Consider the following 27,437-nt stretch of genomic DNA (forward strand, 5'->3'; position numbering starts at 1 on the left):
GCCTTCCCCTCCGGAACCCGATGCGTGCTGAAGTCGACCGCCTCCATCCACGCATGCTCCGCCCGGCGCGCGCGTTCGGTTCTCGAGCGTCCAGCCCTCAGCGCATGCGCAGGACCAGCAGCCTGAGGGACCTGAGCTCAGCTTGGCCCCGCATTACCTCCTCCTCCTCCTCTTCCTTCTTCGGGCCAGCTTTCCTTAGGGGCCGCAACCCGGACGCCGAGGCCAGTTTCGGAGTGGGGGTTGCCCACTTTTTCTCTTTCCCACGTTCCTGGCCCCCAGACGCCATTTACAGGCGGGTGGTTGGGGTCAGCCTCCCCGCCCCCACCCGACTCCAGTCACTGGAGAGCCCACACCGCGCCCCGAGAACCAATCAGCAGCCGCCTTAGGTAAGGGAGCCGCGAGTCCGCGCGAGGCTCGCGCACCGGCAGGGGGCGGGGCGCGCCGGCAGGCCCCGCCCTCGCCTTGGCTATTAAAAGGTCGCTGGGATGTCCGGCGGGGGTGCGGCACTGAGTAGGGGTCCGGGGCCGGTCATTTCGTTACTGGGTTGGCAGGAATGGGGGCGGGGGACGGAAATAACGTGTAAATAAGAAACTAATGCTCTGCGAGATCCAAGTGGAGCCTGCAAACTGCCCGTCAAGTACTGGGGAGGCCGCCCCAATAACGCGTAAAAAGGAACTTGAGTTGGGTTCCCTGAGGGAAGCTTTGTAAATCAATGCCTAAATCCGGGGAGGCCCCCCTCTAGAACCCCATAGAGAGTTTAAATCCTAGGGAGTCCTTAGGAAAATGTGCAAATCGGCTACAGTTCTGGGGTGGGGAGTGTCCCACGAAGTGGGCTTACATACTCAGGAATCGGGAGAGTCTCCCCAAATATTTGCGAATAGTCACTGAGGTTCTGGGAGATGCCCGAAGGGAGTGTGTGAAGCGATGCCTAAGCACTGAGGAGACACTCACCAAAAATATGTAAATTCGATTGTTAGTTTTCGGGAAGTCACCCTAGAAGTCCATCAGTAGACACTTAAAAATAAACCGGCTTTCCTAAGTTTGGGGGAAATCCCCCAAAGGAGCCCGGAAACAGCATTGGAAGTCCCCAGCTTGCATGTGGGGTGGGCCTTTTTTTTTTTTTTTTTTTGAGACAGAGTCTCGCTCTGTCGCCCAGGCTGGAGTGCGATGGCACGATCTCGGCTCACTGTAACCTCCACACCTGGCTTAGGTGGGCTCTTAAGTTCCAAGGAACTCCCCACATTCAGATACTGTGGAAGCTCCCGGAATAAAGGGCACAGGGAGGCCAGGCGCTGTGGCTCATGGGGAATCTCATCACTTTGGGAGGCGGAGGCTGGCGAATCACTTAAGGCCAGGAGTTCGAGACCAGCCTGGCCAACATGGCGAAACTCCGTCTCTACTGAAAATGCAAAACTTAGCCGGGCCTGGTGGTACGCGCCTGTAATCCCAGCTACTTGGGAGGCTAAGGCAGGAGAATTGCCTGAACCCGGGAGGCAGAGGCTGCAGTGAGCTGAGATCGCGCTGCTGCACTCCAGCCTGGGCAAAAGAGCAAGACTCTGTCTCAGAAAAAAAAAAAAAAGAAAAGAAAAGCACACACATGGTGCGCTTACTTTGCACAGGAAAGGGTATCCTCATAGGTGGGTAAACAGAAACTTCAGGGCCGGGCGGAATCCCAATTGAGACATGAAGACAGGTACTTAAGCACTGGGTAGATTTCAGAATAATGTGTAAAGACACTTAATTGCAAGGGAGGGAGGAGTTTCAGATGCTGGGGAGAATCTCCATCAGACTGTAAGCAGTTAACAGACTGTAAGCAGTCCAACAGACTGTAAGCAGTTATTTCGGTATTGAATGAGTCATTTTCCCTAAGCATCTGTAAACAGGCCCTTGTCCTCTGTCTAGGAAAGCAGTTTTCAACCTGGCTTGTGGCTGGGGGAGAGGTCATGTAGCACAGTAAGAGAGGAGCTAGACAAGCCACTTGTCTGGCTAGCAAAATTATGACTCTGTCTTGTAAACAGACCCTTCAGTTCTGGAGAGTCTCCGAGGGACCTGTTTATGTCATTATGAGGTTGGGCTGGGGAGGATTCATGGAGGGATTTAACAGATACTTCCAAGCTAAGCAAGGGTCAGCAAACTTTTTTTTTTTGAGACAGGGTTCTGCTTTTTCTTTTTTCTTTTCTTTTTTTTTTTTTTTTGAGACAGGGTCTTGCTTTGTTTCCCAGGCTAGAGTGCAGTGGTGCAGCACAATCATGGCAGCCTTGACCTCCCAGGCTCGAGCAATCCCACCACCTCAGCTTCCCAGGTAGCCGGGACTACAGGTGCATGCCACCATGCCCAGCTATTTTTTTCTTTTTAAAATGTTTTATAGAGACAGGATTTTGCTATGTTGCCCAAGCTGATCTGGAACTCCTGGGCTCAAGCAGTCCTCCTGTGTCGGCCTCCCAAAGGTGTGAACCACCATACTCGGCCATTCAGTAAAACTTTCTGTTAAGGCCAGAGAGTAATTATTTTAGGCCCTGCAGACTGTATTGTCTGTCTCAACTACTCAGCTTTGCCATTGCATCAAGAAGGCAGCCATAGACAATTTGTAAATTGACGGATGTGGCCATGTTCCAATAAAACTTTCTACTTACAAAAACAGAAGGCAGACCAGATTTGGCCTCTAGGCCACACTTTGTCAGCCTGACCTCTGAGCTTGAGCAGATAGCCCCATTGAGTTCTACAAACAGTTAAGTAGCAAAGGCCACCCTAGGATGATGTGTGAACAGCTGGAAAACTCTCTAAGGACCTGTAAACAGATACTAAAATGGTGGAGAGTGGGTTGCATAGATAGCCAGACATTAAATAACATGTCAAATAGAATAAACACGGGGGATACCTTGAAATGAAATTCAGTGGGAGGGAAGGCAGACCGTCAGGAACGGAAGACAGACACTGAAATGTAGTGGGGTACCAGGTGAAAACAGGCCCTTGAGTGCTGGAGCCCCACCATGACATGCACTAGTAATGGATCATCAAGAGTAGCTGTTGGACTGAGGATCACATTGCTGGTTTGTAAGCAAATGCCTTGCTGCATTTTGTTAAGGAGAATATCCTATTTTTACGTGAACTTGCCCCTGTGAGTTTATTGATGCTGGAGCATTTTAATAGTCGGGAATAGTTTTGGCTGCAAGTAAGAGATAGGTGTGTATTTGTTTTTCGCTGCCTCTTGAAGTAGGCAATTCAGGGTTAACGTGGAACCCCCAACTTTGTGTCTTGTTTTATTGTACCTTCCATTAAGTTGCCTTACAGCCCAGGATAGCTGCTTGAGCTCCAACCTCCACACCCACATTCCTGTCACTGGGAGGAAGGGGCAAAAGGCATGTGCCGGAGTCTGTGAAGGGAAGTTTCTGGAAGCTGCCAAGCCACACTTCTAGTGTCATACCATAGCCAGAAAGTACTTACTCACATGGCCACACCTAACTGCAAACAAGGATGAGAAGTTTGTTCTGGATAGCCATCCATGTACCTAGCTCAGAACTGAGAGTTTTACTTTTTTGGAAGAAGTCAGGAGTGCATGTTAGGAGCCAGCTTGCAGTTGCTACCACAGGCCCGAGCTCTGTTGAAAGGAAGGGCCTTGGCCAGGCGCGGTGGTTCACACCTGTAATTCCATCGCTTTGGGAGGCTGAGATGTGTGGATTGCCTGAGGTCAGGAATTCGAGACCAGCCTGGCCAACATGGTGAAACCCCATCTCTACTAAAAATACAAAAAAAATTAGTCGGGTGCGGTGGCAGGCACCTGTAATCCCAGCTACTCAGAAGACTGAGGCAGGAGAATTGCTTGAATCTGTGAGGCGGAGGCTCAGTGAGCCGAGACTACACCATTGCACACCAGCCTGGGCGACAAGAGCGAAACTCCGTCTCAAAAAAAAAAGAAGAAAGGAAGAGCCTTGGTTGGGCACAGTGGCTCACGTCTGTAATCCCAGCACTTTGGGAGGCCAAGGTAGGTGCATCACCTGAGGTCAGGAGTTCGAGACCAGCCTGGCCAACATGGTGAAACCCCATCTCTACTAAAAATACAAAAATTAGCCAGGCATGGTGGTGGGTGCCTGTAATTCCAGCTACTTGGGGAGGCTGAGACAGAAGAATCACTTGAACCCGGGAGGCAGAGGTTGCAGTGAGCCAAGATCAGGCCACTATACTCCGACCTGAGCGACAGAGAGACTCCATCTCCAAAAAAAAAGGAAGGAAGGGACTTCGTATAGTCTAGGGTATGCCAAGTAGAGTAGGAAGAGACTCTTTCATCTTGAAATCCCCTCATTCCCTCCGTAGGTGACCATGTCTGAGTCTGGACACAGTCAGCCTGGACTCTATGGGATAGAGCGGCGGCGACGGTGGAAGGAGCCTGGCTCTGGTGGCCCCCAGAATCTCTCTGGGCCTGGTGGTCGGGAGAGGGACTATATTGCACCATGGGAAAGAGAGAGACGGGTGAGTGTCTGGACCCAGGAGCAGCATTCATGTATCTATTTGGTTCCACAAATGATTATTGAGCACCTGCCATGTGCCAGGCACTAATCCAGATGCCAGGGATATATCTGTAAAGAAAACCTACCGCCCTCATGGATAAAGAGGGTGGAGAGTGATAAAGGAGACTGTTTTAGATAGCATGGTCAGAAAAGGTCTCTCTGAAGAGGTGACTTTTTAGCAGAGGCTTTAAGGACATGAGGGAATAAGCCATGCCAACATCTGAGATGAATAGCATTCTAGACAGAACAGCAAGCGCAAAGGACCTGAGGTGGCCCATATCTGGCGTGTTCAAGGAGTAGCCAGAGGAGGTCAGGATGGCTGCAGTGGGTGAGGAAGGAGGGAGAGAGGAGATGAAATCAGTTAATTGGGGCCAGATCAGGTAGGACCTAGTAGGCCTTGGAAAGAACTTTATATTTCACTGGGTGAAATTGGCATTGGAGAGTTTGAGCTGAGAGGTTTCATAGCTTGTTTTAAAGAGTCATGTCATAATAACAACAACTGTTTCTGTTTCTTTTTACTGAGCAGCCTATACTGTGCTTGCACTGTGCAAAGTCCTTTACATCCTTTGGGTCTTCCTGAACCCTTACAGCTACCCCATGAAGTAGATTCTATAATAGATCTGATTTTCACTAATGAGGAAAATGAGCCCCAGAGGTGAAGGGACTTTTCCATAATGAGAGTCAATAAACTTTGGGTCCAGGACTTAGATCCAGGTCCAGCTTAGTCTCACATATGGCATCACTCTGCGTGCTGTAGAGAGCGCCCTGGGCTGGGAATCAGGAGGGATCGGCTTGTGCCCAGACCCTGCCTCACTCCCCTCCTGTACTTAGGTGACTCACTGCCCGAACCTGCCCCCTGGGCTTTTTTCTCTAGGGCCCTGTCCACCTCAGACATGTCTGGTAGGGTGGAAGTAGGTAACAATTGAGGCCAGCTTCTGAGCTATAAAACTGTACAAACATGAAGAATAGTTTATTCACAGTGAGCTGGGCTCTTACTTGCTCCTTCTCTTGGGCCACAGCGTAAATGAGAACGCGTCGTCTCTCTTCCTTCCACATAATGCCCTCCTGGGGAATGTTATCCCGCCACACCTTCAGGTTTAACCCCTGAACAAGCAACTCCTAAATCTCATCTTTGTCTCTAAATATGCTACTGAGCCCTGGCAGCCTCCTGTCACACCCATGGGCTTCTCATCCTCTGTGTCCCCTGCTGACCTCAGCATCTTTCTGCCATTTTTCCTCTTCCCATTTTTTTCTCCCATATCAGTGACAGCCCATTGGGCCTCATCCTGAATGCCTCCCTCGCCTCTCCCCTGCTTCGTCTGTGCTAGTCAGGCACCAGTGCTTTACACTCCGCCACCTGGGTATATCTGTGTGTCTTCTCTCCACCCTCACAGTGCTCATTCCAGGTACAGAGTGAATATCTGAAGTGCTCCAAAATTCAAAACGTTTTGAGCACCAACATGACATTTAAGGGAAATGTTTATTGGAGCCTTGCAGCAGATGGATTTGGGGTGCTCAACCAGTAAATATGCAAATATTCCAAAGTTCAAAAAATCCCAAATCCAGAGCACTTCTGGTCCCAGGCATCTCAGATAAGGGATACTCAGCCTATATAATCTCCCCCTTCCTAGCCTCCTGGAAGTCCACAGCCTCTCCTCCTGTAGTTTTTCCCTTGAAACATCTTTTTAAAGCACTTTCACATCATCTTTTTGTTTGTTCTTCACCGTAAGCCAGTGAAGTGAGCAGGATTTAAGTAAGTGTCCTCAGTCTGTTGGTGAAGAAACAGAAGCAGTGAGGGGTCAAGACTGTCCTGAGGTTCCTCAAGGAACCAGAGAAAGAACGGGACTGAGACTCAGATTTCTCCCCTCTTCAGCAGACTGAGGGTGAGTCGGGGAGGCACGAAGAGGTCAAGGCGTGGGATCAGCCTGCCAGCTTTGCTAGAGCAGGAGCGGGGCTGAGGGCAGAGGTGATCAGGATAGCAAGTGCCACCAGCAGCTCTCACATATGAGCACCTGCCATGTGTCAGGTGCCACGCTAGGCGCTTGAGGAGTTCTGTCTCCTTTCATCCTCATCATAATCCTGTGAGGAAGGAATTCCCGTACCCACTCACAGATGGGAAAATGAGGCATAAGTGAAGGTGGTGAGGCTGGCTCCTTATTCAAGTTCACACATCCAACACGAGGCGGGACCAGGTTTGCACCCAGACCTGTCTAGCTCCTAGTTCCTTCCCACCTGGGCTTGTTGTCTTGCAGAGGCAGCTGAGCAGAATGCTTGAGGATTTGGTTCTGCAGCCAGGCTGCCTGGGCTTTGTGACTTTGGGCAATCTGCTTAACCTTTCTGGGCTTCATTTTCTTCATCTGTAAAGTGGGGGTAATAATAGTATCTATCTCACAGGGCTGTTGGTAGGATCAAGGTAGTTAATGTATTTCAGCATTTAGAATAGTTCATGGCACATAAAGATCTGAAATGTCCAGGAGAGCCAGTGAGCCATTCCTGAGTAACTGCCCTCCCTCACCACAGGATGCCAGCGAAGAGACAAGCACTTCCGTCATGCAGAAAACCCCCATCATCCTCTCAAAACCTCCAGCAGAGCGGGTGAGCAGAGAAGGAGGGAGGAGGGGAGCCATTAAGGAAGGGATTGCCCCCATTGATGGAAACTTTTTTACCTCTGTAGTCAAAGCAGCCACCACCTCCAACAGCCCCTGCTGCCCCGCCTGCTCCAGCCCCTCTGGAGAAGCCCATCGTCCTCATGAAGCCACGGGAGGAGGGGAAGGGGCCTGTGGCCGTGACAGGTGCCTCTACCCCTGAGGGCACCGCCCCACCACCCCCTGCAGCCCCTGCGCCACCCAAGGGGGAAAAGGAGGGGCAGAGACCCACACAGCCTGTGTACCAGATCCAGAACCGGGGCATGGGGACTGCCGCCCCAGCAGCCATGGACCGTGAGTTGGGGCCGGGCAGGACTGGGTTGGGAACTGGCATCTCCTCACAGACCCTCACTGCATTCTCTATCTCCTGCTTTCTCCAATCTCCAGCTGTCGTGGGCCAGGCCAAACTGCTGCCCCCAGAGCGCATGAAGCACAGCATCAAGTTGGTAGATGACCAGATGAATTGGTGTGATAGTGCCATTGAGGTACTGACGGGCCCCTGCTTGCCTGAGCTTCCACACGTCCTGCATCCTCTGATCCTCCACCCCTTCCTCCACCTCTTGGTAGGCAACACCAGACTGGAGAGCTTTCAGGCAACTCACAGCATTGCGACGGGGTGGAATCAGAACATTCTCACCTCATCAGAGCTGAATTTCAGCTAGCTTAGCTGTGCTTGCTAGTTGGTAAAATACCGAACTGCTTTGGTACTGATTGGTAAAGAGGTACTGTCCCTACCACCCCAGGACCCCTGGGATCTCCTGTGCCATCCACAGCAGGGGAGTCTCTTCGACCCTGCCCCAGTACCCTTCTTATGTGGTTGAAACCCTTGCTGTGGCTCATGCCTGTAATCCCAGCACTTTGGGAGGCCAAGGTGGGAGAATCGCCTGAGCCTAGGAGTTCAAGACCAGCCTGGGCAACATAGGAATACTCCATTTCTACCAAAAATATAAAAATTAGCCAGGCATGGTGGCAGGCATCCAGGCCACTCAGGAGGCTGAGGTAAGAGGATCACTTGAGTCTAGGAGGTCAAGGCTGCAATGAGCTGTGATCATGAAATTGCACTTCAACCTTGACAACAAGGGTGAGACCCTGTGTCAAAAAAAAAAAGAACAAGAAACCCACGCTGTCTCAGTGTTAACCGTTTTGAATGTCACTCCCCCGAAGTGCCCCCCCATCCATCCCAGCACCCCCTGCTCAAGTTCAGATCTCACATTCCTAGATCATCATACGTACCTCCAGTCTCCCAGACTTTGTATCCCCTCTTTTGCTTTTTCTCCCCTAGACCTGTCACACACCTGCTCAGATTCTCCCAGAGGTGTCACTTCTCCTACCCAGCAGCCTGGACTTATTAGCTCAAGTCCATTTATTGCCTTGCCCCTGCCACTTCTATGTCCACTCTCACATTGGAATTAACTGGGGAGCTTTCAAAAAACAAAGAGCCAAGCCCTACCCTTCAGCGCTATTAAGGAAAACTTTCTGCAGTGATGAAGATCATATATATTTGAACTATCTGTCCGGTATCGTAGCCACTATCCCCAGATATGGCTTTAGAGCACTTGAAATGTGGCTAGTACAACCAAATAATTTTTAATGTTGTTTAATCTTATTTAAACAGCCATGTATGATCAGTGCCTACTGATTGAACAGGGCATCCCTAGATATTCAGCTTTAATGTGTTAAAGCACATTAAATTCTGATTGGGCCCAGGGTTTGCTTTATTTATTTAGGAGACAGTCTCGCTCTGTTGCCTAGGCAGGAGTGCAGTGGCACCATCTCGGCTCACTGCAACCTCCACCTCCCAGGTTCAAGCAGTTCTCCAGCCTCAGCCTCCCAGATAGCTGGGACCACAAGTGTGCAACACCACATACAGATAGTTGTATTTTTTTTTGTTTTTTTGAGACGGAACTTCACTCTTGTTGCCCAGGCTGCAGTGCAGTGGCACGATCTCAGCTCACCGCAACCTCTGCCTCCCGGGTTCAAGCAATTCTCCTGCCTCAGCCTCCTGAGTAGCTGGGATTACAGGCATGTACCACCACACCCAACTAATTTTGTATTTTTAGTAGAGATGGGGTTTCTCCATATTGGTCAGGCTGGTCTCGAACTCACAACCTCAGGTGATCTGCCTGCCTTGGCCTCCCAAAGTGCTGGGATTACAGGTGTGAGCCACTGCACCCAGCCAGTTTTTGTATTTTTGGTAGAGACGGGGTTTCACCATGTTGGCCAGGCTGGTCTTGAACTCCTGGCCTCAAGCAATCCTCCTGCCTTGGCCTCCTACAGTGCTGGGATTATAGGCATGGGCCACCACACCTGGCCTGTAGGATTCGCTTTTGAAAAACAAAAAAATTTTAAGGTAATTCTAATGAGCAGCAGCCACAGTTCAGGATGTAGCTTTTTCCTTAAGTAGTGTCTCTTACACCCCCTGGTGGTGAAAGTCAGCAGAACTGGTGGCCCAGGGTTGGTCTCAGTAATTTCCAGAGGGGCTCTTAAATCCCACAGACAACAGCATATGAATGTAAAACAAAACAAAAAAACACACAGACGAGAGCCTGGGTGGCTCCTGTTTGCACACCACTCCCTTTTATGTACTTTCCCAGGTTTCCCAGGAATCTGTGCCAGTAGCCCTCAGTCGCCGAGTCCTATCTTCTCCAACCTGCCCTTCTGTTCCTGTGACTCACTTTCACTTCTCCAAGATCAGATTTCCCTTTTTCCCGCTGTGTCCAGCCACGCTGACTTCCTTTTAGCTTCTTGACCGTGCTAGGCTCTTTTCCACTTCAGAGTTCTCACAGACACTGTTCTTTGTGTCTAGAACATTTGACATAATCCTACTATGACACGGAACAGAGGCCCTATGCCTAGTTGAAGGGGTTGCAACAATAGGCGTTTCTCTTCCTATATGATAAGGCAGATGCGGGAGCCACAAGGGTCTCTGGAGTCCCCCCTCTGATTCCGGCTCCAGCAACTGACAGACTTGTCAGAGTCTTATTTCTGTATTTTCCCACAGTACCTGTTGGATCAGACTGATGTGTTGGTGGTTGGTGTCCTGGGGCTCCAGGGGACAGGCAAGTCCATGGTGATGTCGTTGTTGTCAGCCAACACTCCAGAGGAGGACCAGAGGTGAGGGGCTATCAGGTAGGGTGCAGGAGGGAGGTGGGCACCCACCGGGGATTGGGGCAAGGTAGGCTCTGGTGTTGTAAGTGGTGTTACCAAAGGACTTTGGAAAGTTGCTTTTCTTCCCTAGGCCTCAGTGTCTTCATGAGATGAGGATGATAATGGGCTGGACTAAATCTGTGTAGCTCCAAGGCATCCAATCCTTTTCCTCCCTCCCGCCCTCCCTCCCTTCTTGCCTGGCCCCAGGAAATGGTACAGGCCGTAGACAGGAAGTGGGATGATGTAGTTTTTAAGGTTTTGGATTTGGGCCCACCTCAGGCTCAGCCCTGCTCCATAACTGGTTGACCTTGGGCAGGTGACTTCATTTCCAGTATCCCCTGTCCAGGTAGATTTTTGGAGGATAAAGTAAGATCAAGAAGGCAAAAGTTAATGAATACCTGGCACAGAGCAAGTACTCACAGGATGGTAGCTGATACGATGTGAGAAATAGGGTGGGGAAAGAGATCTGGAGACAGAGAGTGGTTTCTGTACCAGCCTCAGTCCTACTGTGTCACCTTGGCAAAATGGCTCTGCTTCTCTAGGCTGGGGAGGATCAGACATGAGGATTCTCTGGCCTGAACAACATTCTTGAGTGAGGATGGAATGTGATTATGAAGATAAAGCATAAGGGCACAGGAGCAGGTTTTGGGGAGGGGAGAGCTTAAGAAACAGGTCCCAAAACTGGGGGCAGAGAAGGAAAGGGAAAAAGGTAGGAATTTGGGAATGGGGGGGATAAACATCTCATTAAGGAAGAATCAAAATGGGGAATGAGAATGGATGGTAGCCACTGGGGTGGTAAAGAACACAGACACATTGAAGTTACCTAAAAATACAGGGATCTGTTTTTTGTAAAGCAGGCGATACTACCCTGGCCTCCATGGATGAGCGATGAGTCCATTAACCCCTTAACAGGATATGCAGAATTTCATTTATTTATTTTTGAGACAGGGTCCTGTTCTTTCACCCAGGCTCAAGTGCAATGGCATGATCATAGCTAACTGCATCCTCTACCTCCCAGGCTCAAGTGATCTTCCCACTTCAGCCTCCCAAGTAGCTGAGACTACAGAGGCATGCCCCCACACCAGCTAGTTTTTAACTTTTTTGGTAGAGATGGCATCTTCCTGTGTTGCCCAGACTGGTCTCAAACTCTTGGACTCAAGCAATCCTCTCGCTTTGTCCTCTCAAAGTGCTGGGATTACAGGTGTGAGCCACCACCGCTAGCCATATGCAGAATTTTACACACATTTGCAGTCAGGCTTTTCTTCTAGGGAAAAGGTCCCTAGTTTGCACCAGATCTCAGAGTGGGCTGATGGAGGTCTAGAAAAGGTGAAGACCACTGTTGTGCGAATATGCATCCCATAGAGCTGGAGCTGTGAGGTTCCTCTGCCTCTCTCCTTGCTGTTCTCTGCTCACTCATGACTCAGTTTGGCTCCACTCTGGAACAGCTCCAGATCTTAGATAACATTCTTTCCATTTCAGCTTTTCACCCCAACTAGCAGATTTTCCCCGTGGCTCTCAGTTCAGATTCCTGAGGTAGAGAGAATCCTGTCGCCCGGCTTGTCTTTTTGAGCCACGTCAGCCTGTGGTGTGGTAGACTTTAGTATCAACTCTTTTCATCAGGTCTAGGTTTGGCCTCCTACTTCTCTCTCTCTTTTTTTTTTTTTTTTTTTTTTTTTGGAGACAGTCTCGCTCTGTCGCCCAGGGTGGAGCGCAGTGGCACAATTTCGTCTTAACACAATCTCCATCTCCTGGGTTCAACTGATTCATGTGCCTCAGCCTCCTGAGTAGCTGCGACTACCATGCCCGGCTAATTTTTATGTTCTTAGTAGAGATGGGGTTTTGCCATGTTTACCAGGCTGGTCTCGAACTCCTGACAGGTGATCTGCCCACCTCGGCCTCCCAAAGTGTTGGGATTACAGGTGTGAGCGACTGCGCCTGGCCTTCCTCCTAATTCTTTTTCTAATTCATGTGTTTTTTCCCTCCTTCACTCCCACCTCCTTAGTCCAAGCCATTAATATCTTACATGGAGGATGCCAAGAGTTTTCTATCTGCTCTTCGTGATTTAATTCAGTTTGACAAGTACTGTATTAATTGCTTACTATGTGCCAGGCACTGTTCTAGGTGCTGGGGATACAACGGTATACAAAACTGGAAAAAATCTGCCCTCATGGGGCTTATGTTTTAATAGGGGAGATAGTAAACAAAATAAACACACTATTTGGCACATTAGAATATAACAAAATGGGAAAGGGTTATAGGGAGGTGATGTTGGGCCTAGGTTACAGGTTTTAAAAATTATTACTATTCTTTAAGAGATGAGGGTCTTGCTCTGTCACCCAGGCTAGAGTGTAGTGGCGTGATCATGGCTTCACTGCAGCCTCCAACACCTGGGCCCAAGCCATCCTCCCACCTTGACCATATGAGTAGCTGGGACCACAGGTATGCACCACCATGCCCAACTAATTTTTCAATTTTTTGTAGAGACAGGATCTCACTGTGTTGCCCAGACTGGGCTCACGTTATCCTTTCACCTCAGCCTTCTGAGTAGCTGGGACTACATTTGTGTACCACCATGCCTGGCTAATTTATTTATTTTTTATTTTTGAGACAAGTGTTGCTCTGTCACCCAGGCTGGAGTGCAGTGGCTCAGTCTTGGCTCACTGAAACCTCCATCTCCCAGATTCAAGCAGTTCTGCCTCAGCCTCCCGAGTAGCTGGGATTACAGGTGTGCACTACTGCATCTGGCTAATTTTTGTGTTTTTAATAGAGACAGAGTTTCACCATGTTGGCCAGGCTGGTCTCGAACTCCTGACCTCAAGTGATCCTCCCGCCTTGGCCTCCCAAAGCCCTGGGATTACAGATGTGAGCCACCACGCCGTTAATAATTTTTTTTATTTTTTTGTAGAGATGAGGTCTTGCTGTGTTTCCCAGACTAGTTTATAGGTTTAAATAGGATGGTGAGGGAAGGCCTTCCTAAGGGGAACGTTTGAGAAAAAGCGTGCTTGGAGGAACATTCCAATGAGAGGGACTGGCACAGTCAATGCCTCTGAAGTGGGAGCTTGCCCAGAGTATGTGCAGAAGAGCATGGCAGCCTTGGAAGGGAAGGGGTAGGAGATAAGGCCAGAGAGGCAGAAGGAGGCACCGCGGCACTGGGCCTTGTAAGCCTATCTCCACTTTTTCCACCCTCCGGTCCTCGCCACATAGCAGCAAGGGGGACCTTTCAAACCACAATCGGATCCTGTCACTGCTCTACTTAGATCTCTCCAGCACCTTCTCTAGGCTCATAGGCCAAAGCCTTACCACGCCCCACAAGGGTCTGTAGCCTCTTGTTCCCTCCCCTCCCACACACACCATCTTTCTGCTTTTGCCATGCTGGTCTTTGAGTCCTGGTACAACAAACCACCTACCTTCTGCGTCCATCCCCCACCCAACGCCAATTAACTCCCTCTTTCTCTCTCAGCCTCAGCATTGTCATTTCCCTCTCCAGGGCAGCCCTTCCTGGCTCCAGCAACTAAATGATCTGCACTTGGAGCACTGCACGCCTCCTCTTTCTAACACCCACAGTTACTGATTTCTGGTAATTTGTAAAGTAGACCAGAAGCTCCACAGAAGCCAACTTAGTCTTTTTTGTTCACTGCTATATTCTGGTATCTGGCAAATAAGAGATTTTCCGTATAGTGTTTGTAAAGTGGAAGAATGCCTGCTCTGTGTCAGACAACAGATTATATATCTTGGGGGGAGATAGAAATTACCCTTTGAGAGGTAGGTACTGTTACCCTGATTTTACAGATTTCAAAAGGTAAAATCACTTTGCCCAAGTGACAGAGTCACCAAGTTGAACTTAGTGGTTTAGGGCAAGTCCCAGCTCTGCCTCTGCCTTCTGTTTTTTTTTTTTTTTTTTTTTTTTTTTTGAGACGGAGTCTTGCTCTGTCGTCCAGGCTGGAATGCAGTGGCGCAATCTCAGCTCACTGCAAGCTCCACCTCCCGGGTTCACGCCATTCTCCTGCCTCAGCCTCCCGAGTAGCTGGAACTACAGGCGCCCGCCACCTCGCCTGGCTAGTTTTTTGTATTTTAATAGAGACGGGGTTTCACCATGTTAGCCAGGATGGTCTCGATCTCCTGACCTCGTGATCCACCCGCCTTGGCCTCCCAAAGTGTTCGGATTACAGGCGTGAGCCACCGCGCCTGGCCCCAGCTCTTCCTTCTTTGCCCTCATATTCCCAGCACCCAGCACACGTAGAAGTGAGGGAGACTCATCTGACAGGGGAAGATGCTGGGAACAAGACCAAAACTTCCTCACTGTGGGAGTGGAGGGCACTCAATGCTCTCTCTCCAGTGCCTGGGATCTAGCAGGTTTGTTTGGTAATTAACAGCTAAAAGTATGTATCACTATATATCAGGCACCATTCTAAGGGCTTTACATATACCGACCTCACAGTAATACACAGAGTTTTGATCATGTGGTTATCCCCATTTTACAGATAAGGAAACTGATGGAAAAAGGTTAAGGAATGTATCTAAAGCCACACAGCCAGGAAGAGGCAGAGCTGGGATCTGAATCCTGGCAGACTGGCAGAGTCTCTGCCCTTCAACACCTCAGTGTACTGGCTTCATCAATTGAACTAATGGATCTCATTATGGGTAGGAGTGAAGTGTGCTTCAAAACGTGCACCGCCCCTGCCTCCCACGCCCTGACATGGCCGCAGATGGGAAGCTTAGGGAACAGGCTGGATACCTCGGCTCACATGCCCAGCTTGCAGGGTCACACTTCGGATGCCTCCAAGGCTGAGCACCAGAGCGCTCACGCACCCCTGCCTGCTCCTCTCCACAGGGCTTATGTTTTCCGGGCCCAGAGCGCTGAAATGAAGGAACGAGGGGGCAACCAGACCAGTGGCATCGACTTCTTTATTACCCAAGAACGGATTGTTTTCCTGGACACCCAGGTGCCAGCCCCGCCTGCCTTTGCCCCACCCTGCCACATCCTGCATTGAGCCTCTTCCTGGAATGTGATTAAGCCAGAACCCTGCGTGGATTCCGTGTGCTTCCAGTCAAGCCATGGACATGCTGGGTGCCCTGGGGCAAGTTGTGTCTTTTCTTGGCTCTTAGTCTGTTGTCAGTTTTACCCCCATCTCATTCACCTTCTACACAGTAGCATAAAGGATCTTCTAGTATAGTGCTGAAAAGTGTGGGCCCTGGAGAATATATGTTCTCATCCTGCCTGTTAATTCTTACCAGCTGGGTGATTTTAAGTTTTAAACTCCCTTAAACCACAGCTCTTTATAAGTAGGGATGATAACTGTACTCAGCCTCTTAGGAGTTTCAAGGATTCAGTGGAATAGTCCAGGCAAAGGGCTTGGCCGGGACCTGGCACAAGATTAGTGCTCAGGCTCGTCACTGTTGTTAGAACTGACTGGTCATGCGTTTACCTGGCAGTTTTCCTCGGCTTCTCCCTTGTTCTCAGGCAAAGTCCAGATTCCTTAAGCTGGCATTCAGAAGGTATGGCGTGACTCCCTCAGACTGCCTATCCTCGCCTCTGGAGGAGCCCCCAAACCGCAAGCACGCACACACTGATCTCTCTCTTCTCTGAACTTTGCATATCTTGTTTTTACCTGAAACTACCAGCGAATTGTGTGACCTTGTCAAGCTATTTATTTTCATTCCTCAGTTCTCTTAAGTGAGAAAAACAATATTGCCTACCTCATAGGAGGTTTGTGAGGTTTCAGTGCATTGATGCAAGTAAAGTCCCAATGACAGCACCCAAGAGGAGTTAGGTGCTAAACACTGTTAGTGATTAATACCATTATCAGTACAATAGTCTCTCACCTTGCGTTTTTGCCTGGCTGATGCCTTCTTCTTCCTCAAGATTCCACTGGGGTGTGGCCTCCTCTCAGAAGCCCTCCCCTTCCACTGTTGCCCATATGCACCTCCCACCACAGCATGTGATTTGCCACCATGTCTATTCCCAGTCCCTACCTGCCTGAAGCTCTTCAGGGCAGAGCCCTGGCTCTGGGGCTGAGAGCTGGGGCACAGGGCCTGGCCCTTAGTTGGCACTCATAGTTGGTGGAACAGAGTTCCGATCACTGTGGCATTGATGACACAGAGTGGAAAATCTACAAATGTGATGTGAGCCTTGTGTGCAGGGGCTACAGAGACCTGGAGACAAACCAGACCAGCTGTGGTCTGAGTCAGAGACCTGTGAAGAGGAGGACAGAAGTTAACAAAACAAGACAGAATAGAGCACGTCTCAGTGTTTGGTGTTCGAGAAAGCGAGCAGTTGTGAAAGCCCTTTTCTAAAAGAATTTCACTGCAGCAAGAAGCCAGTAGACTATCAGGCCAATTTAATTTAGCTCTTAAAGTTTTTTGATTGAATGTTCCTTTAAGAAAAAAAAAAGTCTGGTGAGCTCACCACTGATTCTTGTAGATACTGATGCAGTTTTTTAAATTCTCACCAGTTTTCACTCTAATCATTTTTTTTTTTCACCTAAGTAAGTATCTTAGCAAAGTTTTGAAAGGGTCTGAAACAACTGACAACAAAATGAGTCTTGAAGGGACATGACTCATTTGAGTAAACATTAAAAATTCATTAGCAGAAAGCGATTTCTTTTTGGGCATGAGGCGCTTGAGAGCAGCAGTGATTTGTAAAGGAGTTGGAAAAGTGTATCAGCTTTGAGTTATTTTTCTTTAGCTTCTCCTTACTGTTCTAATTAGAAATTGCCTGCCTTTGTTTCTGACCTTGTTTTGTCCTGAGATAGGCGATGTATTTGCCTTGAGCATGTGAAACTTGGGTGTCTGTGAGCAGCCCTTTCCCTGACGTTCTGTTCTCTTCCTTGCTGCAGCCCATCCTGAGCCCTTCTATCCTAGACCATCTCATCAATAATGACCGCAAACTGCCTCCAGAGTACAACCTTCCCCACACTTACGTTGAGATGCAGGTGAGGGAGCCAAGCCAGGCCCAGGACTGAGGTTTTACATCCCCACCCCCATCCTCCTAGGATCTGAAGAGCTGGGTATGGGTGGTCCACTTAGTTTCTGCTTCATAAGAGCCCTGGCTGCCCCAAGGGCTGTAGGAAGAGGACTGCACTGAGAGTCAGAACCGGCTCAACTCCTGGCTCTGCCCCTCAGGCAAGTCATTTCCCACCCCAACCCCTTTGAAGCCTCAGCATCTGCCTGTGTAAAATGGGGGTGATAATTCCCACCCTTCCTGAGTTAGGGATGGCCTGTGAGAGAAGTGCCATCACAGTGCTGGGCACACAGTAGCTGCTTGAAGGCTCCTTGCCCTGCTGCCTCCTGAGCTGAGTCCTGGGATCAGGGACTCCTGATTAGTCCAGGCAAAAGAGGTCCTCACCTCCCTTCCTTCCTGCCCACCCTCAGTCACTCCAGATTGCTGCCTTCCTTTTCACGGTCTGCCACGTGGTGATTGTCGTCCAGGACTGGTTCACAGACCTCAGTCTCTACAGGTGAGGAGCTGAGGGGTTGGGGGATGGAGAGGAGGAACGAGGCAGGAGACAAAGGCCCAGAGACTGAGCCACTGCCTCAAGGGACAGCAGCCAGAGGGACCCTTTTAAAATTTAAGTTGGAACAAATCACCACCATCTAACCTCAAAGCACTGTGCGCACACACATACCCCTCCAGTGACTTTACATATCTACCAGAATAAATCCAAAGTCTGCCTGTGTATGGCTTACAAAGTCCTGCGCCCTCGGGTCACCTTGCTGACTTCTCTCACTGCCTCCCCTCACTCCCTTTATTTTTATTTATTTATTCATTTGTTTGTGTATTTATTTATTTATTTATTGAGACGGAGTCTCGCTCTATCACCCAGACTAGAGTGCAGTGGCACGATCTCGGCTCACTGCAACGTCTGTCTCCTGGGTTCAAGCTATTCTCCTGCCTCAGCCTCCCGAGTAGCTGGGATTACAGGCACCCACCACCATGCCCAGCTAATTTTTGCGGCCTAGCCTAGTTGGCTAGGCTGGTTTTGAACTCCTGACCTCAGGTAATCTGCCCGCCTCGGCCTCCCAAAGTGCTGGGATTACAGGTGTGAGCCACCGCGCCCGGCCTCACTCCCTTTATTAAAGCCACAGAGCCTTGTGGCTGTTCTTCCTACAGCCCAGGACCTCTGCACTCCGCCTCCCTCAGTGGGAAATACCCTTACCGCAGATCTCAGACTCTCCCTCGTGCCATTCGAGTCAACTTCAGGCCTTCCCTGACCATCTAACACAGCATCCCCTGTTACTCTCCCTGCCTTCTGTGTTTTCCTTCATTGCATTTACCTCTCCTTAATAGGATACTATAGCTTTCCTCGTGATCTTTGTTCCCCATTCAAATGTAAGCCCCAGGAGGGCAAGGTCCCCAGCACCTCACACAGTGCCTGGCACACAGTGGATATTTACTACAAATTTGCTGAATAAGTAGCATGAGGAGCTGGCTTGTCTGGTCTATGGAGTTTTGCTGTTCATGTCCTTCAGGTTTGTGTGCCATCCTGTTGGTATTCAGGCAGGCAGGAAAAGAAAGGGAGGCAGGACCTGGCAGGAGTCCTGACTGAAGCAACCACAGGTTCCAGAAATGCCCCCAGAAGAGACTGGCTCAGAACCTGTGGCCACAAAGGCTCTTCCTGGCTTCAGGCCCCAGGAGACCACTGGGAGGTGTTGTGGGGAGCAACTTTGGGCACAGGGACCAGGCAGAAGGAAGAGACAGGAGCTTGTAGGGAGGGGAGAGATGAAATTAGGAAGCAGATTCCTTCAGAGCTAGGCAGTGCCTTCGAATCCTAGCTCTTACTGGGCATGTGTCTCTTCCCTCCTCAGTTCCTCATCAGCAGAATTACGTTGTGCAGATTCAGTGAGTTAAGGAATTTAAAGCATTCAGCGTAGTCCTTGTTACATAGTAAGTGGTTGATAAAGAGAACTTAGTGTTCGTATTAGTAACCCTGGTGACGGGGATGAGCTGAGAGTCTGGCCAACAGCAAAAAAGGCCTGCTGGGGAGTTGGTTGTTCTGACCAGATCTAATGCGGTTAAGCTGTGATTTCATTCTGAAACCCCCATTCCTACCACCATCTGGGATTCATTCACATCTAGGTGTGCCAGGCACTGTTCTGGGCACTAGGGACACAGGTGTGAGCAAAACAGATAAAAGAGATAAAACTCCTTGGGGAGTTTACGTTCTGGCGGGGGTATTGGCTCAGGCTGGCACATGGCAGAGCCTTGTTTTTAAGCTCTTGTCTACAGGTGGGCTTCTCAGAGTAGGGGAGCCCCTTGAGATTGTAGATGTGTTTGTGTGTGAGGAGAATGTCCCTGTATTTTAGCAGATCCCAATATCCTTTACCTTAGAAAACAGGTTTGTGTACTCTTACCTGTTTGAAACAATTATTTTAAAATAACAAACTGAAAATTTATATCCACTCAAAAACCTACACACATTTTTTTTTTTTTTTTTTTGAGATGGAGTCTCGCTCTGTCACCCAGGCTGGAGTACAGTGGCACAATCTTGGCTCACTGCACCCTCTGCCTCCCAGGTTCAAGCACTTCTGCCTCAGCCTCCCAAGTAGCTGGGACTACAGGTGTGTGTCACCATGCCTGGCTAATTTTTTTTTTTTTTTTTTTTTGAGACAGAGTCTCGCGCTGTGTCACCCAGGCTGGAGTGCAGTGGCGCGATCTCGGCTCACTGCAAGCTCCGCCTCTCAGGTTCACGCCATTCTCCTGCCTCAGCCTCCGAGTAGCTGGGACTACAGGCGCCCGCCACCACGCCCGGCTAGTTTTTTTTTTTTTGTATTTTTAGTAGAGACGGGGTTTCACCATGTTAGCCAGGATGGTCTCGATCTCCTGACTTCGTGATCCACCCGCCTCGGCCTCCCAAAGTGCTGGGATTACAGGCTTGAGCCACCGCGCCCGGCTCTAATTTTTGTATTTTTAGTAGAGACACGGTTTCATGATGTTGGCCAGGCTGGTCTCGAACTCCTGACTTCAGGTGGTCTGCCCGCCTCAGCCCCCCAAAGTGCTGAGATGACAGGTGTGAGCCACCATGCCCAGCCACACAGATATTTATAGCAGCTGTATCCATAATTGCCAAAACTTGGAAACAACCAAGATGTCTTTCAGTAAATTGAATGGATAAATAATCAGTGGCACATCTAGACAATGGAATACTGTTCAGCACTAAAAAGAAATGAGCTGTCTAACTATGAAAAGACATAGAGGATCATTAGATGCAGACTAAGTGAAACCAATCTGAAAACGCTGTATACTTGTAATTCCAGCTATACAGACAGTCTGGATAAGGCAGAACTATGGAGACAGTGAAAAGATTAGGGGTTGGAGGGAGGGAGGGATGAATAGGGAGAGTACAGAGGATTTTTAGGGCAGTGAAACTACTCTTTGTGATGCTATAATGGCAGACACACACCCTTATACATTTGTCCAAACCTGTAGAATGTACAGCACCAAGAGTGATCCCTGATGTAAACAGGGATTTTGGGTGATAATGATGTGTCAATGCAGCTTTGTGAGTCTTGACAAATGAACCATTCAGGTTGGAGATGTTGATAGTCAGGGAGGCTGTGCATGTGCAGGGGGTGTGTGGGAATTCTACCTGCTTTCTGCTCAGTTTTGCTGTGAACCTAAAACTGCTCTAAAAAATGATCTTTAAAAAAAAAAAATAGGGTAAACTCAAAGAATTTATACAGTTGATGTGAGTCCATGGATTGGTATCCAAGAGGATTATCTCTGAATTCTCTGAAATTGTGAGAAACATAGTGTGTTTATGGTATTTTTCTGAGCATGGCTGTAGCTTTCATCAGAATCTCAAAGGAAGCCCCTGTCCCAGGCTGTGGGACCTGGGGTGCAAGTGCAAGAGCAACAGCCACTTACCCCAAACTCCAAGGTTCCTGCAGACAGCAGAGATGGTGAAGCCCTCCACCCCATCCCCCAGCCACGAGTCCAGCAGCTCATCAGGCTCCGATGAAGGCACCGAGTACTACCCCCACCTGGGTGAGAGGCTTTCTGGGGGCTGGAGGGGTGGGCAGGAGGAAAAATGAGGGGCTGAAGGTCAGGAGCATGCTGGAGAGGTGGGGAGAGACAGGGAAGGAGTGGAGTTCTGGGTGGAGCACTTTTGAGAGTTGTGAGGAGTGGGCCGGGCGCGGTGGCTCAAGCCTGTAATCCCAGCACTTTGGGAGGCCGAGACGGGCGGATCACGAGGTCAGGAGATCGAGACCATCCTGGCTAACACAGTGAAACCCCGTCTCTACTAAAAATACAAAAAAAAATTAGCCGGGCGTAGTGGCGGCGCCTGTAGTCCCAGCTACTCGGGAGGCTGAGGCAGGAGAATGGCGTAAACCCGGGAGGCGGAGCTTGCAGTGAGCCACTGCAACCCGGGAGCCACTGCAAACCCGGGAGGCGGAGCTTGCAGAGATCGCGCCACTGCACTCCAGCCTGGGGGCAACAGAGCGAGACTCCGCCTCAAAAAAAAAAAAAAAAAGAGAGTTGTGAGGAGTGAAGTCAAAAAGGATTAGCTGCTCCTTCCTCCCAAGTTCCCACTGCCCTGGTCCACCCTGACAGTTGAGGGCATGACCCCCTGAGCCTGTATCTGGCTCTGTGATGGAAATGGGACAGGCCCCAGGTCTGCCTATATCTGGGTCCGTGGAATCTCCCAGCTCAGGAAATGAATATTAGATTGGGTTCATCTGAGTGACCCCATCCACCTGTTCTCCCTCCTCCAGCCTTTGCACATGTCGTTCCTTTGCCTGTTTCATGCTTTCTCCGCTCCACTGTTCTGCAAAGACCCAGCTCATTTTATGATCCCTTGCTAGGGCCTCAAAGAGACTAGGGGCAGAAACCAGATCTGACTCACCTCTGGGTCCCCAGCATTGCCCTAACCAGAGCCTGGTGCTGAAGTGAAGTGAAGTTACATAAATATTTACACAGTGATCTGAACTCAGGGGTAATAGCAGGTCTTTGGGGTGAGAAAGGGGAGTCCATGAAGCCAAGCCTTGTCTGCCTCACAGGGCCCGTCTCTTCCCACCCTCAGTCTTCTTGCAGAACAAAGCTCGCCGAGAGGACTTCTGTCCTCGGAAGCTGCGGCAGATGCATCTGATGATCGACCAGCTCATGGCCCACTCCCACCTGCGTTACAAGGGTGAGGGTTCCCAGATCACCCCCCAAGCTAGTCAACAGCCTCCTGATTTCCTGATCCAGCCCCGTGGGTCAGTCTCTACCCCCAGACTAGCCTCCTGATCCTGCCTTGACTGTCAACGATTCCCACCCCCCAAAACCCACAACATGGTACCTGAAGGCTGAAGCATTTTCTCCTCCAGGGACTCTGTCCATGTTACAATGCAATGTCTTCCCGGGGCTTCCACCTGACTTCCTGGACTCTGAGGTCAACTTATTCCTGGTACCCTTCATGGACAGTGAAGCAGAGAGTGAAAACCCACCAAGAGCAGGTACAGTTACCCTCAATGGGTTCATGGAGAGAAGTCCTGTGCTAATCGGCGAGAGACCCAGCACCCCCTGGTCTAGGAGGCAACATGGGTTGCCCTGGTTTGGGAGCAGTGTGGAGCCTACCTGGTCTGAGAGAAGACCCTGGTTCGTTCCCGGGGTGCATGGACCCTTTATGAGGAGTGTGTTTCAGAGTCATGAAAGTATAGGAAGAGCTCGGCCGGGGCTCAACTCTCAGGTGCTTGTTGAAGCCCAGGATGCTGTTACCTGGGAGAAAGACCCTGGCAGTCTATCCCTCTTACCCTCCCTGCCCCAACTTTCCAGGGCCTAGTTCCAGCCCACTCTTCTCCCTGCTGCCTGGGTATCGCGGCCACCCCAGTTTCCAGTCCTTGGTAAGCAAGCTCCGGAGCCAAGTGATGTCCATGGCCCGACCACAGCTGTCACACACAATCCTCACCGAGAAGAACTGGTAAGTGCTCTTTGCAGAGGGGGTCAGTTTGAGGCACCTCACCCTGGTGTAGAGAGAAGGGGGCATCTCTTAGATCGGCATGACCTCATGAAGCCCCTCCTCTCCAGATCTCAGGTTCCTTTTCTGGAACAGTGATGATTGCTACTGTCTTGTAAGCATCTCACCCACGCAGCAACGTGCTGTTTCGTGTGACTTTGAATCCTCCTCATCAGCCAGCATCATGTAGGTCCTTGTCACCAGTTTTCCTGGTGGGGAAATTTAGGCTCAGAGAAAAGTGTTACGTAGTAAGGCCACACATCTGTGGCTAGGAGTCATTTGATTGCTGGGAGTAGGACCAGTGACCGGATTTAGCTTAAGGAAGATTTATTCTAGGGACCTGATCACAGAAAACAGGGCCCTTCAGGAGATGGGAACCAGAAAGCCATTAGGGTCTCATTGTCCACACTTCTGCATTTGCCTTGGTTCCTGCCTGTGGCTTTCTCTCCCTGCTTTCGCTTGGCCCTGCCCTACCTCTGTGGCCCCTACTTTACATGACTTCTTTGTCCAGAGCCCTCAGCATATGAGTCCAGGTCTCCCTCATCTTACTTCAAAGAGAAAAATTGGAAAGCTAAATAGCTTGACTGGGTGCAGCCTCTCTACCTTGGCTCCCACATCTGCAGTTGGCTGTGCCTGGAAGGGGTCAGGAGTGCAGACAAAGCAGCAGGAAGCCCCTCAGGGCTTGTAGGGCAGAGATGGGGCAGAGCTTTGCATCCCAGCTCTGCTCCTGCCGTGTGTCTAAACCAGGACCCAGAGGGGAGAGGGGGAAGATTGTGGGTTGTGCAGCTGCTGTTAGGCGTTTTCCATGTCGTAAGACTCTGGAGGGAGGTGGAAACTGAACCCTTACCCACAAAGCCAGCGGTGGGAGAAGTTTAGGTGGTGGAGACTTGAGGTCTTAGTCCAAGCCCTGGAACCTTCAGCTTCGCTTAACCTGGGTGAGCTAAGAAAAGTGGGGCCACCTCCCATCACTGTCAGGATCCTCCCTGTATCCCTGTTGAGGAGATTGGGCTCCAAGAGGTTCAGAGTCACATCTCAGGTCAGAAAAGGGGTCTCAGTTTCCCCACCTGTCCAGGGTTGTGCTGGGCTCGGGGAGCCCCGGCCAGGCAGCCCCGACTGTTGACCTCCTCTCACAGGTTCCACTATGCTGCCCGGATCTGGGATGGGGTGAAAAAGTCCTCTGCTTTGGCAGAGTACAGCCGCCTGCTGGCCTGAGGCCAAGGAGAGGAATGTCACGCAGGGGACCTCCTGGGTCCCCAGTGGACGGCGAGGGAGCACAAACATCCGTCCCCCACCGGGGTGGAGAGCAGCAACAGGCCTGATGGATGAGGGATCGTGGCTTCCTGGCCCAGAGACATGAGGTGTCCAGGGCCAGGTCCCCCACCCTCAGTTGGGGGCTGTTCAGGGGGTGACTGTGAGCGATTCCCCCCCACCCCAGCCTGAGATGGGGCTGTCCATCCTACGTCCTCCACAGGGACAAGCAGTGGGAGGAGTCTGAATGGGCACCAGGAAGCCCTGGCTCCATCTTGACTTCCTTTTTCAGGGACAGGAGCAACAGGTCCCTCTTCCCTGACTCTAAGCCCTTCCCTGTAAGGTGAGGCAGGGTCTGGAGAGCTCTTTATTGGAGCAGATCTGGTGGTTCAAATAAAGACAGTCATGCAAGCCTGTTCTTGTATTCCATTTACTCCTCTACCCAACATGCAGCTCTGGGAAGCAGGACAAATTGGACGCCCAGCCCTTGTGCACAGATCATCCCCTGACTACCCATTGGAGTATGAACAAGCTTCCCTCAGGGCCACATTCACTGTGGGTCATAGAGTTGTGGGGAACAGATGGAGACCAGTCTCCGCTAAGAAGGAAGTCCCTAGAAGGGGTTATTCTGTTTCCGGGGGTGGTATCACGCCTCCCCTGTGTATGTTTTGGATGGGAAAATACACTGTGCAGCTGAGTACAGCAACTACCCTGGTGTCTTCTGCTCTCACTTAAAGACAGTTGCCTGCCTTTGAGTTAAATGCCCAGTTGAATACAATGCCTGGCCGGGCATGGTGGCTCATGCCTGTAATCCTAGCCAAGGCAGGCAGATCACTTGAGGTCAGGAGTTCAAGACCAGCCTGGCCAACATGGTGAAACCCCGTCTCTACTAAAAATACAAAAAAAATTAGCTGGTGCACGCCTGTAATCCTAGCTACTTGAGGACTGCTTGAGCCTGGGAGGCAGAGGTTGCAGTGAGCCACGGTCATGCCACTGCACACTCCAGGTTGGGCAACAGAGAGACTCCATCTCAAAAAAAAAAAAAAAAAAAAAAAAAATACAATGCTTATTTTTGGTTTAAAAAACAGAACTTGTCCTTAAATGTAGTAAGTACTTACCCTTAATCCAAGTACCATGCCTCACCTGTACAGACTGTGCCTTCTGTTGGTTAAATACAGTGACTTTCCTCTCATAAACCTCTTTTTGCTTAGAAAGAGCAACCCCTACCTTTAATGTAAACCCAGAACCTACCCTCAGTTAAATCCACTCTCCGATTTGGTACGGTACCAACCCTCATCTGCTCAGTTAAATACAGTGCATAATCTTAGTTTGAGGTTTCCCAAAGTATGTCTCCAATTTGGTCTCGCCACCCCAAATTAATCCACCGTTCAGTAAAGCAGTCAGCTCCAGTCCAGCTAGCTGAGTCTGTTCAGCCACTGCCCTCCCCGTGCCCCTCCAACCTGTGGCACATCTTTGTCTCCCTGGTTTCGTCCTGTTTTCAACTATCCCATACAGCCCTGGTGTTTCATACCATAGGGATCCGGGGCCTTTTGAGAAACAACTGAAGTTGGGAAGGGCAGGGGGTCTGTGAAGAAAGCGCTCAGTAGGGCCAGAGAAGGTCAGGCCAGAAGTGGACAGAATGCCAGTCTCTACAGAGGGCTGAGGCCTGGGAGGTAGGAGGTCCAGCACAGGCTCTGGCATGGCCACTTCCTGACTGACCATAGTAGGCAAGGAGCCTTCCCTCCCCTGGCCATTATTTCAACATTAAGGTCATCCTCAAGGCCCTTCACAGCTGTGACATTCACTGCCCTCTTACCGAAATGCTTCTAAATCCTTTGCCCCACTGTTATGGTCTATACCGAACCCTCCTGACCATCCTCTCCAGCTAGATAACTGAACTCTTCCCTGCCTCGTCAAAACTTCTGCCCCGTGTCTCATCCCCACCCCTACTTCCCCAGGGGGTCTGCCTGCTGGTTGATTTGGGGGTTTGCCAGAGTAGGAAAGGTAGTGGGGGCAAAAGCCAGAGAAGGATGGGAGACCCAAGGCAAGACAGCACCAGACAGCACGCGTCTCAGTCCAGGAGAGCAGGAGCTTCAGTTTCTTCATCCCAGCCCCTTTCAGCACATGGCTGGGGACAGGTAGAACTGTGTCCTCCCAGCCCTAACCTGCCACCTCCTGCTGGCCCAGCTCAGGGCTGAGATTGTTGATTGGATTCACTTGTGATCTTGTGGCCAGTGTTGCCAAAGAAGGTCTGAATCAGCACACTTGGTTTCCCTGGCTGCCAAATCCAGGCCGTGTGAAGCGTGCGGTAGATGGTGGTGAAGGAGGTGCAGCAGGTGACCAGGGTGCCCAGGATGGGTGAAAGGAGGCACCTCTGGAAACCCGGCCTAGCATTTCCACCACCAGCACTGTGGTGATCTGGTGACCTTGGTCCGAAGGCCCTGTCCCACCGCCAGGGTTTTGTGCAGGGGCTGGCCCGTTGAGGCAGTTTGACAGAGGAGTCACACTGGCAGTAGCCTTCTGAACAGTGGGTAGGTATGTACAGGTCACCTGCCACCGCCTTTACACCCAGCGGAGGACTCAGGCTGATGTTGCTGGCAGGCCACTGTCGATACCAGCTAGATAGGCTGCTGCAGGGGGGTCTTTTGCTCTAGGATGGGCTGTAAGATAGGCCTGGCCACCAGGAATGCTTGCTGCTTGTGGCTCTCCAGTCCCTTCACCATCATTCCCAGCAGGTGGAACTCACCCTTTTCAATTCAGACACAGGAATACATCGGTATCCTTCTCACCCTCCGCTGCAGGAAACGAGCACCGCTCAATCAGCTTCTACATGGGAGCAGGCCATGTGATGCTGGCAGCTGCCTGGGCTCAAGCGCCTGTCACGAGCACAGCACTTGGCTTAAGAATGTCAGCCCTGCAGCCAGGCTGCGTATGTTCACATACCAGCTTTGCCATCT

General features: G+C 50.5%; 1 protein-coding gene across 1 annotated transcript; it reads left to right on the forward strand.

Moving 5' to 3' along the window:
• SMG9 (SMG9, nonsense mediated mRNA decay factor) lies at window positions 1-24,891 on the forward strand. The gene is made up of 14 exons (XM_025367935.1): window positions 1-386; window positions 4,312-4,467; window positions 7,026-7,100; window positions 7,180-7,444; window positions 7,538-7,635; window positions 10,152-10,264; window positions 15,129-15,240; window positions 17,134-17,229; window positions 17,669-17,754; window positions 21,175-21,281; window positions 22,318-22,425; window positions 22,604-22,732; window positions 23,052-23,196; window positions 24,366-24,891. Exons 2-14 carry the CDS (start codon window positions 4,318-4,320, stop codon window positions 24,442-24,444), a joined length of 1,563 nt encoding a protein of 520 aa, XP_025223720.1. The 5' UTR covers window positions 1-386; window positions 4,312-4,317; the 3' UTR covers window positions 24,445-24,891.
• The last annotated feature ends 2,546 nt before the right edge of the window (window positions 24,892-27,437 follow it).

This window comes from Theropithecus gelada, chromosome 19 (assembly GCF_003255815.1).
Source record: "Theropithecus gelada isolate Dixy chromosome 19, Tgel_1.0, whole genome shotgun sequence".
NCBI classification, from domain to species: Eukaryota; Metazoa; Chordata; class Mammalia; order Primates; family Cercopithecidae; genus Theropithecus; species Theropithecus gelada.